Source organism: Oreochromis aureus, linkage group 10 (genome assembly GCF_013358895.1).
Source record: "Oreochromis aureus strain Israel breed Guangdong linkage group 10, ZZ_aureus, whole genome shotgun sequence".
Classification (NCBI taxonomy): domain Eukaryota; kingdom Metazoa; phylum Chordata; class Actinopteri; order Cichliformes; family Cichlidae; genus Oreochromis; species Oreochromis aureus.
This window is the reverse complement of record NC_052951.1, coordinates 29,484,749-29,501,756: the sequence shown is the minus strand read 5'-3', so window position 1 is coordinate 29,501,756 and position 17,008 is coordinate 29,484,749. Positions and strand designations below refer to the sequence as shown.

The window sequence follows — 17,008 nt, the reverse complement described above, 5'->3', positions numbered from 1 at the left end:
ATATTTTGTAAGTGTGGGTTTCCCAGCAGAAATCTTTTTAGTTACATATTAATCTGCTCAATTTACTCGGGGTTGTTTTTTTAAAGCAGAGACATGTTTTGACCTCTTATATTACAGCTACAGGACAAATGTCGTCCTCGGGAAGTCTAATTTCGACTTCATTTGCCTAAGTTGGGTTCTCTTTCTACTTTTAGCACTTGTTGTTTATGTTTCAGAAATATGAAGACTTTCCTCATACTTTTTGACTGTAAAAATATGTATTTTTACAAAAATGAGACACAAATGATCAGTTTCAAAATTATCTCATGTTTATATTTTTAGCCCAGAGGATTAAAACAATCGTAATATGAAAACCCGATAAAAAAAAAAAAAAAAACTACTTCTAGTAAGAGGTAAATCAATGATTATATATCCAATGTGATACCCAGTGTGTTACATGCCAACATGTTATAACTGAGCAATAAACAAAGAAATAGTGCTGGTTGCATACGATCAGAAACCTTTTGGCGTTTTATGTTCAGGCAGGGTAGCCAAAAAGTCAACCAACCAGCTCAAAACCTTCCATTAAAGCAACTTTTTTACACTGAAAATAGTTTTGCCGAATTTTATATTAGATATTAGCTGAAATTAGTGGTGCTAATGTTTTGAAATATTGTTGTAATTTATGTGATTTTATCATATGATGTGATTAAATGTTGTCTAAAGCAACAAGAATGTGTTATAGCTATAGTTATGATTAGGGATAAGCTAAGCTAAACTAAGCTAAGTTAGCCAAGATATAGCATATAACAAATGGCCCAACAAGGTCAAATGTACACAAAAGAAAAGAATAAAGATAAATTAGATAAAACATTTTTGAAAAATCTAATATAGGAACTCAACAAGTTGAAATAAAAAATATTATAAAAATACAATAAATGCTATGTAAAGTAGTAAGTTTTATGCAGAGAAAAAATGATTTATAAATAAAGTAAATTTAATGTAAAACAATTTTGCTAACTAAAGGTCATTTTGTAAATAAATATATTTTTAGAGGCAACAAATGACTTCCTCCAACCTGTCATTTTATCTTTAGCTGTGTATATAAAACACAGAATTTGTAAAGCATAACCATCAGACACAAAAACAGCAAATTTCCCAAATTAATTAATTCTGCAGTTCTGTTTTAAAGTTCAGGCGTTATCATCTTATACTTTATTTATGTTTAAATGCAAATTTTAATGAATCAGAAAACATTTTCATGGCACCTCCCACCCTCCACACTCAAACCTGCCATAATATATTACTTCTGGGTGAGGCTGACACCAGACTTGGCCGGCTTCTGCCTATCGTCATTTATCAAATGTTTTCAGGCTTGCCAGTCTGAAGGCTGTTGATGCACAGAGGCAGAAAATTACAAAAGCAAATGATACCTACCATGGTTACCATGGTGGTGGATCTACTGCTGATAGATGAGAGGGACAGTCCTTCCTTGTTGGTCAGTGCCGTCTAAGCTGTTGACATGCGCCATCAGAGTGTGCATGAGCAGTCATTACAGTCAGCCGGGTTGTCGAAGTTGAGCCCTCGGTTTCTAATCCTTCCAGTCGGCCCTCACATGGCAGCGGCATCATAATGGGATTAGAGCGTAATCCAGTCACTTCCCCTCCAAAGCAGGCTGAGGGGGCAACGTCCACACACTCAGAAACACTGAGCCATTATTACAAAGCACAGAAAGGCATTATCTGGGCACGCTGCATATTAATGTGGCAGCTCAGGTCAGCCTGTGACCCTTTGTTATACTCTTGTGACTCTGGCTGGTGCTCACTTTCTGTGAATGAATGAAAAGAACCAAAGAATATGAAACTGTTCCTATCACAACTTTATAAATCACTCCATAACAGTATGCAAATGTATGCACAATATGATAGGCCCGCTTTTATTTATTCTGTCTTTAAGAAATAAAATATTCTGCCACTGCTGTGCATTTCTGCTCACTTTTATCTACCTGCTACACTCGACAGCACCTACTTAATGAAAAACACTTCTGACTGTCTGGATGATTTAAAATCCTGAATGGATTTCCTTCAACTAAATCATAGCACAGCTGAGGTAACTGTATTTGGTCCCCCTCTACCTCTCTCGATATCTTAAAAAATGCACTTGGTTAGTCTATTTCTTTCAGTTTAATAACATTTTTAATAAATGTTCTTACTGTTGGTCTATTTGCTGTCATGCTGGTGCTTTTTTTATGTCATGATTTGCATTTTTTCATATTCGTTTGCGGTCTATTCTATTAATATTATTATGTAGATGGCTTGTATACCTCACTGTGCTATATAAATATAATGAATTGACACCACCAATCTGGGAAATGCTTAAGCCTTAACTCGACTATATGAGCAATAGTATGCGGACAGCTACACATCATACCCATAAGCAGCTGCTGAGCACGTCATTTGAGCTATCAGTGTTAATCTTCTGTTATAATAACCTAAACACTTCTGGGAAGGTATTTTAGAGCCCGGCTGTGGGGATTTGCTCCCATTCTCCTCAGGCACATTAGTGAGCCTATTGATGCTGTAATAAGGCCAGGCTCACAGTTTATCCAAGAAATGTCAGATGGGTTGAGTGAGTCAGGTCTCAGTGGTTTGAAGTGCTGAAGAACAAATCAAGTCTCACATCTCAGCAGCACAAGTTTCAGCAGTAAAATTAAGGAAACCCTTTAGAGCATTATCTCAGTATCTTTGACTCGCAGGCTGTTGAAGCGCTTCCCATGATGCTGTGAACAATTTCTCTCTTATCCTTCCCCTCAGCCCCCAACCTGTGTCAGCAGATGGCTAACCCTCTCTGAGTTTGCTTCTGCTGGAGGTTTCTTCCTGTTTGAAGTGAGTTCTTCCTTCCCACATTCGCCAAGTGCTTTTCACAGTGTTATTGAGTCTTTTCCTCGTATTGAAAAGCAGTTGCTTATGTCACTGTTGTTGTGAGCTGGTGCTGTGTAAATAAACAGCCTAAAAACATCTGGGAAGAAACTGAATGAATTTAATTGTTTTTAAAAGGTTTTGTCTTTGCGTGTGGTTTCGGTCTCTTATACTGTCTCTGCCTACAATCATATTTCCATCCATCGATCCATCCATGTAAGCCAAGTCAAGTACCTGATAGTGTATAGGTTCAGACTTAGGTTAACAATCTCTGAAAGATGCTTAGTTCATTTGTCTAACATAGACTGCTATGCCACATGTAGCTTCAGATACATTTTTTAATAAATTTTTGCCCCTTTTTTCTAATTGCCCACATCACATGCACTCTTTGAGATGATTTTTACGTAGTTATTACAGCAAACATCATCTCTTTTAATGTTAATATGGTGTGTATACTACTAAAAGGTCCGCATACTAGTATACAAACTTCCTGTTAACACCAGAAGAGGGCGCCAAACCTCACGTTAAACTTGCCATGCTTAACATACTAACTTATCCAAAGAGGCTGGTTAAGCGGGGTCTTTATTCAGGAAGAAAAGCAGAAAATTCCATCAAAGCTGATATTTTCAAAGTAATACATTTCCTCTTCCTGTATATGAAGGCCTCTATGTGGGCGTTGAATTGTAACATTATAATTAAAACAGTTAAGAGGAAATTTCTGAAGCGGAAAACTCTGCTGATGTTGTCTGTGGAAGATGTTACAACTGATGACATAGATGAGTAGATGGTGATGACCAACCAATCAGATTCTCAGTTTTAGTTTAGTTTTTACACGTTTCACCAAGTTTGAAACTGATTATTGTAAAGCACTGCAAGCAGCAGTTGTTGTAATTTGTGTAGGAAGAAAATCATGGTGGCCAGTATCTGCCGGTTGCATCGGCCAATGTTTGGTTTATTTCATGGGGTTTCATCTCCCAGAGCTGCTGATGTCAGTTGTTCTAACTGTGGACTCAGTAATATTACTATGACATGCAACTTTTTTGGCATCGGTGATATGTGTGATACTGGCATTGATGAGAGAGTTAACCCTCACCTCAAAGGCTGATCATTGTCTAGTGATTCTGGGAGTTATCTGACACGTCTCGTGTCCAGCAGGTGAGTAATAAGTGCATAGGTGCACAACACAACAACAAGTGAAAACAGGAGAAGACAAAACAGGAAACAAAACTGACACAGGACAAAAAAGAAATAACCACAGAACAAAATAAATACAGAAGTGTAAACTTTACAAACAGGAAAAATAACAGAACCTAAACAGAAATCGTTGGTATGTTAACTTTGAATTCAAAGTATTAAACAAGTGTCAAAACCAGCAATGTGACATAACTTTTAAAAATTAACCTAATTAATAATTGCCCACTTTTAATGCAATACCCTACCAGTGGTTGCCAAAGTGTGGTCTCCCACAGGCGGAGTACTGAATTCAAGTCACAAAATTTGAGTTTTTAAGGAACAATGTATTTATTTATTTATTTATCAGGCCCAAACAGTTTCCTTAGTTTGAAACATTAATTCACAATGAGAGTAATTGAGTGCCACCTCAGGCTAAAGTACCTCCTCTGTTCCATATATTTTAAAGGCGTGAAGTGAAGTCTCCTGTGTAAACATCCATCCATTCTCTACCCCTTATCCTTCTCAGGGTTACAGGGGCCTGGAGCCTATCCCAGCTGTCTTAGGGCCAGAGACAGGGTACACCCTGGACAGGTCACACATGAAAACAGACAACCATTTGCACTCACATTCAGAATTATGGGCAATTTGAAGTTTCCAATTAACCTATCTCCACTAACTGCATGTCTTTGGACTGTGGGAGGAAGCCAGAGTACCTGGAGGGAACCCACGCAAACTCCACACAGAAAGACCCCGCCTGATGGTGGAATTGAACTCAGGACCTTCTTGCTGTGAGGCAGCAGTGCTAACACCATGCCACTGTGTAAACAATTAGAAGAAAAACAACAGTGCACAGTATCACTAATTTCTCACTGAGCTTCCAGGATCTCCTGTAGAGCAAAAGGTTTGTTGTGGTGCCCTCAAGTGGTCACTAGAAGAAAATGCAGCACACAGGCAGACTTCCATTCAGACATATAGGCGGAGGCCTATTTCAGCTGCTACAGGACAAGAGGCAAACCTGTTTGTAACTGATCAACAGTGTTACAGGACCAACACAGAGAGAAAAACAACTACTAACACCTATGGGCAATTTAGAATCACTGATTAACTATAACCCACTGCATGTCTTTGCACCATGGGAGGAAGCCAGAGTACCCATGGTTAATCTACACAGGTATGCACAGAAAGGCCAGATGGTGGATTCAAACCCAGGACCTTCTTGGTGGTCAGTGGAACAGCACCGACCACTAAGTACATATTAAGCACCCCTCTTCCATTAAGCAAACCAATATATCCTTATAAATAATTATGAATACAGGGTACAAGAAGCAACAGAGTTAAAACAGTTAAACATAAATGATTCATGATCATAAATTTAAATTGACCAGCAATTGTAATTGTGCTGTAAAATGCTTTTTTGTTTATGTTTTGTGTCCTTTTGGGCTGTTTTTTCAACACTTTTAAAAGCAGTCTAATAAAGCTGACAGGAGTGGCACCTGGTGTGGTAGCCCATCTGTTGTGCATTCAGAGATGCTCTTCTGCATACCTTAATTGTAACAATTGATTATTTGAGTTACTATTGTCTATCAGCTTTAAGTCTGGCCATTTTGCTTTGACCTCTGGGATCAACAAAGCATTTTCATGCAGAGACCTGTGGCTCACTGGATATTCTCTCTTTTTCATATCTTTCTCTTTGTATTTTACAGATTATCTAGATCAAAGGTTTATTAAATACTCAGGCCAAAATGTCTTGGCACCACCACTTAAATCAACTTTTTTCCAATGAACAGTTTGAACTTCAGCAGGTCGCCTTACTGTGTCTAAATGCCTAAATACACCGAATTGTTGCTGTATTATCAGCTGATTAGATATTTGGTTAAACAGTGGAAAAGGTGTTCCTTAAATTCTTCTGTAAATCTTCCTTGACATGGCTAACAGGCACGTGGGACTCAGGAGACCAGTTCAGTTTTTTAAATTTACAGTGAAACAATAAATGTACACAAAGACACAAGGTGAAAGGGGAATAGTGCTCCAGGGGGTCCAGGGATGTAGGGAATCCACACATCCAATATTTACAGGTAACTCTCCCTCAACTCAGGGCCAGGCTTACCGCACCAGGGAAGAGAATTCAGTGATCTGTGCAGAGGAGCCACACAGTCACAATCCAAAGATACCAGGGGCACATCAAGACACACAGAGATGCAAAAGCCAGGATTTTAACTAACTAAGCAGTTCAGCGATCCAGCAAAAAATTAGTGTATTTGAAAGTTTTCTAGATAGGATCTAAACTTATCAGGAAGTTTTCAAAAGTTCTGCGCACTAGCAGTTCTGCTGCTCAATGCTACAGGTCACAATCCTAATCTGAAAAGTTTCTGCGTCCAGATGGAACAGATAGAAACATAAAGATTTTAAGTATTAAGTTTATATGACTGGCATTAACAAAAACACAACACTAAATAGGTATACATATATATATATATATATATATATATATATATATATATATATATATATATATATATATATATATAATTTAATAATGCTCTTGAATTTATTATCTCGCAAGGCCCACTACAACATACTTCTTGACATTTTTGCTCAATGTTAACATAACTGTATGTCTATGTGTGTGTTAAAGTTGTGATAGCACCATTTAGGTGTTTTTAACCTCATTAATTTTTCCAGATATTTGATTTCTCCTACAGCTTTTACACTGGTGGTGTGGATGTAAATGTTTGAGTAAGTGTAGTCACAAGAGTAGAGGTTTTATTATCAAAATAGCTTAACTAAAAGTACTCATTATACAGGATGGCTCTTTTTAGACTGTATTGTGTTACTGGGTTATAATTGGGGCCATTAATGTGTAAATCAATTTATTTTTGCACTAGAAAAACCAGTAAAGTTTTCAGTAGCTTATATGCTGTGGGGGAGCTTTAGCAGTAATAATACAATACAAATAAAAAGAAAAAAACATTGTCAAACAATAGAAACTAAACTGGAAAAAAAGTAAACCCAATCTGAAAAGGGACACAAAATGTAAAAAAAAATAAAATAAAATAAATATGAATGGATTAAAAAAAAAAGATAAATAAAAAAATAACCAAAAGTCAGAGCCTCTTATCTTTTTGTGAATCTACACCCCAGTTTATTTATGAATAAGGGACTACATAATACCTGAGCGGATTAGATCAGTGGGCAATCCAACTGAGGTCTCTTTGGCGGACAGCTGTCAAACGGGGCAGTCCAAAAACAAGCTGCCCAATCACAGTCTCTTTGGAAAAATCATTTCACTCCTCAGACCAATGAGGGCGTTCTAAATCCAACCGGGAAATCACGCGCGATCCATGTAAAGATTTTTTTTGTCTCCGCCCACAGTTTCCAGAAATAATAAATTAATAAAAGTCTGTCCTAAGGTTATCCTGACCCTATTATTCTTCCATACACTTTATGTGTTTCAGACGTCTCACGTATACATGCGTGGGCTGTTTACACACCGAGCCGGCCGGTGTTTGGGCTCAGAGAGTCAAAACTTCCATTAGGGTTTCTACTATTTATGTTTATCAGTGTTGGTTGATTAATTTCAGTGCGCCTTGTGTGAGTTTCGGTATTGATTTGTTGCGATATAAATCGCTTTGCGGTTCGGCATACTACAAAATGTTTATTTTATAGTTTAATTTGTGTAAAAAAGTGTTTTTTACCAAAATGCTACGCGATGGATTCACATTGTGAAAGTCGCTTGAACGTATGAACACGCTTCAGAAATGAGTATTTTTAGCGCAAAAAAATGTAGTTTTCTGTGTATTATTCATGCCGAATCAAAGAAGTTGCACCAACGACAGGAAACAACCCTGACTCATGCTTTGTGAGTCACCTTTTAACTGATAAGGACTGGTCAGCTTAAATCTCCATTATTTTAAGCGGAGTACGTCACGGGGATGAGCCAGACTGTAGTCTACACTCATCTTTCCCCCAGGAGGCTCTCCTTCCCAGCCCCTTTGTTCAGTCTAGCCGGTGGGTTGAGTCAGTCAGAAGGAGGCTGTGCTAGCCCAACAAATCCAAATCACTGTGGGAACACCGACAAGAGAAAGAAGAGGCCGAAAAATACATACACGGGAGGACGTTTTCAGTTAGAGGCGCACAGCAGAAAGAAAACGGAAAAAGTTGGTTTTTCAGTGTTGCTGATGCTGCGTTTAATGCCGGTAACCGTCTGGACCTGCGTGCCAGCGTTCGGCTCATTTAAGTCCATTATCTTCGCTCCAGTGTAGCCGCCTGAGCTAACACGCTGTTAGAGATGAACCGGCAGGCTACATGCTAACCCATCACCGGTATATTGCTGACAGTGTGCAGTTGTTGCCACCATCCATCCACTGATCCACGCTGACTCTCCCTTTCAGTTTCTGCTCAGCATCCATATTTGCATCCCAGGGAGTGGCAGCCACTAATCCCCTGTTTTCCACCCGTGGCTAGGAATTCAAAGTTGGACACCCCCTGAATTTTCTCACAGGATGGTGAGTATTTTCCTGCATTTTTACGCGCTTTTGTGCCATTTTGTGCTTTTATTTCCTCCCTGGGAGGGGACTCGGGGTGTGAAGTGAAGGACAGTCTAGACCACGTTGCCGCAGTAGCTACAACAATGGATTAAACCGGCGTTGTGTTAGATTCTGTTGAGGTGCGCATTATCAGCCCATCGCTGCCCTCCTGTTTGCACTCAAATCAAGGTGTGGATTGGGAAATGAATCTGTGCTTTAATATGGAAAAGGTGAGGAAAAATCACAGCCAGAGGCCTTTATTTGTGTCTCCACTCAGATCAAAACCATCATTCCCGGCTGGTTTGCTCTGACTGATTGGTTCAAAAATGAATATCCTCTCCATTTTTTATTATCTGGATGAGTGTAAATAAAATGGAGAATGATTAGGCAACGTCTGGAATGTGCTCCCTGTCCCTCCTAATGCCCAGTGTCTAGCTTAAAAGCCTCAGCCAGATGTGTGTTGTTTATTGTAGGCTATAACGGCATTATATCTTCTTAATGGGCTCTGGGCCATGATTTGTAGGCCATGTTCTACTTGGGCAAAGGCCTGCATTGGTTTTCACTCTTGTTAAGACTCTGCTGAAACTGCTAAGTTGATCATGGATGATTGTATGAAGCAGTGGGGCGTAGATGAGAGTAATTTACTGTGGCACATGTAAATGTGTGTGGATTGCTATGCAGGTGCCAAATAGTTCAACAGATCGACAAAAACACGATGCCAGCTGTGATCTGTGGAAGTTCTCTCAGTGCTGCTTCAGTGTTTGGCTCATGATTAATCATGTCTTGCTCATTGGCACCCCAGCAGTAGTGTAGCATGAGTAATAACAGTGGAACACATGCATTTCAGTCTCTACTGCAATGTTTTTTCTACTGTTGTTGATCAAAGAAGAATCCCACATTGCCAGTGCCAAACTGGGAAAATAAAGCATTGTGCTCTGGATAGAGTTGTAGAAGCAGGCCTACCCTTCATAAAATGCACAAAAATACACGTGCTGACTCACCAGCTAAAAAAAACTCTTACAAAGTTGCTCAAAATATATTTTAAAGAAGCTTTTGATTTTCTTTTAATTGGAAGTTAAACTTCTAACATCTTTACTATTGCAGTTCAGGTTTCTTTGAGTGCAATGCCTCTCTTTTATGACATAATAAGGCTGACACAATACAAGATTTTCTTTTTACGTTAATTTATATCAAAATCTTTGTCATATCTCCAAAAATGAACTCAAATAATTATTAAACCTAATATTTGTCTCTTTTTTTGGCTAATGAATTGCACCTATAATATGAGCCTAAGGAGGTGGAGAAAGTCTAAGTAATCATAATGATACAAAAGCATGCAAAAAGAATAACTACACTTAAAGCAGAGGTACTAATAAGCTTTAGAAACACTATATATACAAAGGTATTGGGCCACACCTCTTCATCTTTGAATTCAGGTGTTTTCAGTCACAGCTGTGTAAAATAAAGTACCGTTTAACCATTTGTGGAAAAAATGGGTCAATCCAGAGAGCTCCAGAGAGGTGTGACGTGTCAGTGGTCCGGTCCGGCTGTCACTACAGCGTACAGTTCCTTACCATCATTTGTACTCAGAGATGCAATTAAGATCTTATTCTAAAAATTTCTGACCTAAATACTTAAGGAATGGTTCGTTGCACTCTGAGTGAAGTGAATAATTTCATTAGAGATTAACGTCATGTGTCGCAGTCGTATCAGAGTGTCTACTGGCTAAAAGATAATCCTCGCATTTTTTTTAATTGACGTAAATAATCCACATTTATAGATGTACACTTTTGAAGTGATAAAGCACAGTTTCATGATTTATTGCAAATTATCTTGTGGACCTTTTGACTGTGGATCGTGGACTTCTGGGGTCACAGAATTCCCACACTGAGAACCACTGATATAAAGGAAAATGTCCTGATAAACAAAAGCACCCACAAGGCCTAAAATCTGCCATCAGCTGACATCAGTGAGTCAACCTGAGAGCTGCTGTCTCTGGGCGTGTATTAATAATACGCTATCCATACATTATTTTATAATTACTACCAGTTCTTTAGATTCTTAAAAGTCATGAACTCCCAGTGTGACTCCTCAGGAGGAAGGAAGACCACATATATAGATGGAAGCTACATAAAAGAAAATCACATTTAGGCACTAAGGCTTTTGGTAAGTTGGAGAAGCTGTTAGGTTATATTTTCACCCTGTGTGAGCTGGGATTGGCTCCAGCCTCCCGGGGCTGTAAGTTGGATGAGCAGTTAAGAGAAATGATAGATGGATTGTTAGGTTATGGCTTTGTGTGGGCACAAGTAGTCCAAACCCAGACGTGATCTTTGCTTTTCAGATTGTTCGATTTTCAGTGGATTGTAGGGACACGAAAAGAAGAAGAAGTTGCAAAAAATGAAATTTCTGATCTCTTTCAATCCCTGTGTTTCTGCACTGAGCCAATGTTTTGCATGCAAAATGTTAGGAAGACCTTACAGTGTGTTGGAGAGCAGTACAACAATAACACCCACTATGACCTCAGAAATAAAGGTCAAATAGAATTATGACTGCTTGGCCAAAAACAACAAAAATCAGTGTGCACAAAACTTAATTGTTCCTTTAAAGCAGCTTCCTGTGCTGTGTGAGGGCATTACATTGCAGAGGTGTTCCTGATAAAGTTGTTGTCAAACCAGTTTCCATTTGTTCTGCGTCAACAATCTGGTCCATTCACTCAGGATTGGACGTCTGATGTCACACTGTGTTTGTTTAGCTGTCGTGCTGTCAGCTGTTCCCGTATTTATCCCATATATTTGTCATCCCCACAGCTAAAACATGGAGACTGACAGCCACCACTCCCACATCTAGTGCCTGATCCAAAAGCCTTCATCGCCCAGGGAGGAGGAACTCTCAGGTCTCCCTGCTAACGTAGAATGAACATGCTCAAGTCCAGTGGACTGAAAATCCCTGGGCGCGGGGCCAAGCATTCCAGCCCAGTGGGAAGGACCTCGGCGGGTGGAACGTCCAGCCCCGTTGCCCCTAAAGACAGTAAGTCACTTCCTTCTCCTGACCCCGTGGAAAATAAAAGGAGCGTCTTTTCCCCCAGTTATTTCTTTTCATCGCCGGATGTGGCTCAGACCATTTATTTGTGTTGCTGACTCAGAAACGCACAGCTGCATTAGATTACATCCTCATGGTTCTTTATGATAGAAAAAACCATGGAAGGAGGATTGGTTTGTGTCTCCCACTTCTTTAAAACATCTTCCAGAGTGGTCCAGGGCAAGTCTTGTGTAGCCTTCAGCAGTTTGGAAAATGATTTTTATTTATCTATCAATGAATGTTTAATTTAGGCCTAGGTGGTCATGGGGGAAAAAAGCAGGCTCGCAGGCGTCAGGTGACCTGCATGGCAGCCACGTAAAGACCAAAGGAGAGCCGATAGCTCAACAGCCAACACCTCAGTCACACACTGCTGAAAGCACACAGGGTGAGAAACCCTCAGTAACCCAGAGAGCAAGTAATCAGCGGTCCTTATTGATCCTTCCACAGATCCACCTGTCAAAACCTTTTGCAACTTTTACCTCTGCTGGGCATCTTGTTGACCAAAGGCCTCCCCATTAGCTTGGCTCAAACTGAAGTAAATGTCGGTAAACCTGAGCTTTTAGGGATGGCCAAAAACACTGCAGAGTAAAGAGGTGATATTGATCTGTTACACAAAACAAAAACAGAGACTGTAGCAAAAATAATGACAAAAGTAACCATGTTATCCCAAAGACCTTGTTTTTATAAGATGGCCAAGATACCCATGGATTGATCTGTTCTCGAAACCATATTTAGTCTGGCTAAAAGATTTGAATTTCACTCTTCTGCTGTGAGTGCTGTAACGCTTCATTTCGTTATTACTCACATATTCATTTCTTTCTTTTGTATAGTAACACATGTATTAAAGCTTAGCTAGTAAGTTTGAGTGTTTTTCAGCTTAATGTTTTGATTTTACCTCCCACAGGTTTACAGCTGGTTGAGTCACTCTTATTAACCTATCTCCAGTCAGCTATCTCCAGTGCTGAGCAGAACTATTTAGCCAAAACAGTGGAGTTTTTGGGAGCTACATAGTCAGATTTCCAATCAGGAGATGGTTCAGACCAAAAATGGAGCAAAAAATTGTATAAATATTGGATTTGCACCAAAAAACGTAACCAAAAATCAATGATATTATATTACTCAGTCAAGATGTTTACATTATCATGTTTGCTCAATGCTTAACATGGTAACATGTCAGTGTTGTGTATTTACAGCTGGCTGAGCTGGCAACAAACAGCCAAAATGAAAGGAGCTAACACAAAAGGATAACTTTAAAAGCACATTTTTGCTTTAAAACACAGAGGTCTTACTTTAAATGTAAACGAGAAGGGACCAAAACACAGCAGCTCTTAAGAGCATGATGCTCCACATGCAGGCAATATTAGGATGCAGTAATGCAGCTTTATAATTATGAAGATATATAGCTGTTAGCTGCACTAACAGCTATTGTTTATGTATCAGATGTATGATAATTGTCATTCTTGTGTATAATAAAGTTCAGTTTCTGTCCAAAAAAAGTATGAAAAATACGCCCGTGAGCCACACTGTTACATTAGTTGACGTTTTCCTACTGAAATATGACTCGTTTTCTATAGTTTACTTCAACTGTAAATCTGCAATGACCACACAGTTGACGATTCATCTCCTGACGAAAAAAAAGGACTACTAACCTGTACGAACACTCATAATTACAACCCTTGTTTGCTCAAAATAATCACAGCTGTTTGTGCTCTAAAATGCAAACCACACTGTTTATCTGCCCACTTTCAGCTCACACGACTGTCACGTCTCACCAGCTTTGCACGCACGTTTGTTCAGTTTCTGCTGAATTACAGCTCCACGCCCAGCGGTGAACAGGGCAGAAGAATTAGCCGACCCGATGGTGGGGAGGCCTTTTATGATCAGTGTGTCACAGTTCATGCTGAAAGGAGGAAAAGTTGTTCCGACGCTTTTAACATTACATGATAACCATTAGTTATAGGTAACAGTGTGGTTAAATGTCATTATTAGTAGCTTATTAACAAATAATGAGTTAATAAGAATATGTTAATGAGTTTTCATTCATCTGTTATGTCACTGTTAATTTTCCCAAGCTTTCTTTTGTTTCTAGTAAAGGCATAACAATGATATAATAGTAAGTTAAACACAAACATTGTCTTATTAAATTCATTGTATCATGTTAACAAGCATAAGGACTTGTATGTGTGTTACAGGAACATTACTATAAAGCATCGCTGTGGGATTTTATGCAAGTCATTTTCCTGGTTTTGCTACAAGTTGCTATTTTATACCATACTCTGTGCCTCCCAGCATATCACAATAATCACTAAACATTAAGAGCTCTAAGATTACTGTGACAGCTGAATATATCCGGCTCTAATGAAACCGAAGCGTTACGAATGCCAATCCAGAGCTGTTGATGCCTGTAAATCTGTGAGAAATCTAAACAACAGAAGCATTTCGGGAGAAAATAAACAAGTCTTTCATTTATCTGCTCGACTTTATGTTTAACCCGGGGCGGTTGTTTTTTGTTCATCTCTGTCAGAGCTACGGCGGCTCAGATTTTTGCCTATAATTATCCCGAACGCGTCCATTATCAGCTCAGAAAGCGATCTCTTAACGTCGCGCGCGGGACTGAAGCCTGTTGCCCAGGGCTTGTCAGCTGTTACCGTAGGTCGCTGCGACTTCGAAATTCCTGCCTGCGGTTTTAAACTGTTTGGTTCTGCCATATGTGAAGTCATTAGCTTGCTCACATCCTGTTTATGCACAAAATACACAAGCGTGATGGATGTGGCAGTGATTTATTTTCCCACTGCTGTATTTCAACCACCTAAACTTTAGTGTGTGAATGCTGCACTGACAGCTAACACATTTCTAACAGTCTGACTTCTGATGCTACAGTGATCTGTAATAAATGTAATTAGATTAATGAGAAAGTAATTCATTTGTGATAAGTGGCAGTATTTTTAGACATACCTTTGATAAGATGGCCTAAGTCTCAGTCCTTATTTGTGCCACATGGTCTCTGTTCGTGTCTCCCTGTCCTGCTCCTGCGGTTTTAGTGTTGGCCTTATTGTTAAACTTAGGATTTGTTCATTATTTTTCTCATCATTTTATTTTTGAATTCTGGTTCTTGTTTGATTTCAGTGTCATTCTAGTGGTGATTAATGTGTGATTTATGGGTTCCTGTGAAATTAGTGACCCCGGGTTCTGTTATTATTTCAGCCCCCCCCCTCGTGTTTCTGTCTCTTCCTTCCTCTGTTATCATGTTTGGTATACGTCTTCTGGTTATTTCCTGTTTTACTTTAATGGTTGGTTATCTCGTGGGTCTTGTCGTCACCTGTGTTGATTGTCTTGTCCCTGTTCTGTCCCTAATCCCCAGTTCATCCCCCACATGTCATGTCTTTGTTTCAGTCCTTCATTTTCTTTGCCTCCTTCTGCTTCTTTGGAGATGTCTAGATTTTTCCCTGATTTTCAGCTGTGTGTGCTCTTTTTTGGATTTATTTATTTAAATAAAATAATAAAAAAACATTGATTTTTTTTAAGAGCAAGACTAACCTTTCATGCTTAAGGTTATCCAGTGTTTTTAAACATGATATCTTGGTTCTGGACTAGCATCCATATTGAAAGTGATACATGTCTTAATGCAGCTTTAGCCATGATCTAGTGTGTTGCAGCACCAGCACCCTGCTGATGTCTGCGATATCAGCGGTTTTGATGAAATAACTGTACTCAACAGACCGGAAATGACAGCTGTCTGGTTTTAGGTAGGCGGGTACACCCTGTGCAGGTCACCAGACTATCACAGGACCAGTCAGAGTCAAAACTAGTCAAAATACATGACGACACCAGTCAAAACCAGATAAGATTGCTCCCCCTCTCCTGTCAGCATGGTAAATTCACAAAGCTAGCTCTGTAGCTAGATGGTCTGGTAATGAATTGCAGATTTATTTAATGTATATGATGCTAGTGTTTATGCTAAATGTGACTGTGGCAATCAATTGATCTGCAGCTCAAAAATCAGCCAGAGTCCCTGAGAATAACTCAGCCTAATACTTGCAGATCACTTGGGTTACATAGGATCTGTTGTAGTTTTTCATATGTAAATATTTCTGCTGGTCACTTGAATGTTTAGCCAAGGAGATGATTGGTATCTTGGATTAAACTGTTCTTATTACCTAAAGGAGGCTATAAAACACACTAATGAGAAATCCCTGGGAGAATATCTGTGCCTCACCGAGGACGTGGAGGGATTAGTTTCCTGTCCCAGATAGTTTTATCACTGACCTGCCCTCATACTCCAAATCTCAACCCGCTGTTTGTTGGTTTTAGTTGGGAAGACTGCGAGAGGGGGCCGCTGTGTCGGAAGCTGGCACAGTTTACTTGCTAAATTTAAAGAAGAAACTGCAGTAAAAGGAGTGAATAGAGGAAAGTATCCAAGTCTTCATCTAGGAACTTTAGATGTGGAAATAACGGAGCTGTGCCACTTCTCGCGATGCAGCATCTCCTGTGACCTTGGAAGCAACAGAAATATCTCAGCCGTGGTTGTAGACTGCCTTTGTGGAGACATGCAGCATTTTTCTCTTGGTTTAACTCTCTGAAAGGCTCTGTTCCCTTTGCTTACTGCTAATCAAAATGTTAATTGTACATTTTAATTGTAGAAAATATTATAATTAACATTTTATATCTGGGTTTTTCTGGGTTTTTCCTTGATATTTTCTCTCCATAAAACTGGAACGACCATAAAATTCTTTATTTTAAATTTTCATTCATGAGCCGTTATGAATGCCGATACCGATATAGGAAAATAGCTAATTATCGGCCAATATATCGGCCCCCCTGATATATAAAACAAATTTCTCACGTGTGGGACTAATAAAGGTTATCTTATCTTATCAGTCAAAGGTACAAAGGTTAGCTAATAACTTTCTCAAAATATGTCAAATACTGGGCCCAGAAAACAAACTGGTGGCAGGCAAAAGGCCAGGCTGTGGCTTTAAAATGTGGAAACATTAAGTAGCCTTTAGATTAACATAAAAGTGTCTCTTTCGGTATCCCTTGACACTGTCCATTAGAGGGTATTTAGCCATGTGAGTCCATGTGCTGATTCCCCGTGGTCTGTTGCATGAGGCTAAATAAAGCAAATCTGCTCATTTGTCCTTTAAGTCACGGTTATGACGTCTCCCAAAGTTCATATAAAAGCAACAAGTTGATTAAAAAGTCAGGAAACAGGCCCAGGGTCAGCCCCCTCCATCTGTCACATTATGTGCTGCTCAGCCTTACCCAGCTGCCACAGACACCGCTGAAGATGACCACACAGAGTCAACCTTGACTAACTGATTATCCTCCTTTTAA

General features: G+C 39.3%; 1 protein-coding gene across 4 annotated transcripts in view; it reads left to right on the top strand.

Moving 5' to 3' along the window:
• The first annotated feature begins 7,593 nt into the window (after nt 1-7,593).
• clip2 (CAP-GLY domain containing linker protein 2) overlaps nt 7,594-17,008 on the top strand; it is a 55,374-nt gene continuing 45,959 nt past the window's right edge. For 2 of the 4 annotated variants that reach the window (XM_031750336.2, XM_039618649.1), the window contains exons 1-2: nt 7,595-8,575; nt 11,404-11,623. In XM_031750336.2, the coding sequence (XP_031606196.2) occupies nt 11,509-11,623 (115 nt within the window). In that variant the 5' untranslated portion in view covers nt 7,595-8,575; nt 11,404-11,508. Of the gene's footprint in view, nt 8,576-8,663; nt 8,827-11,403; nt 11,624-17,008 lie in introns of those variants that run through there. The other 2 variants (XM_039618652.1, XM_039618650.1) reach the window with 2 other exon arrangements.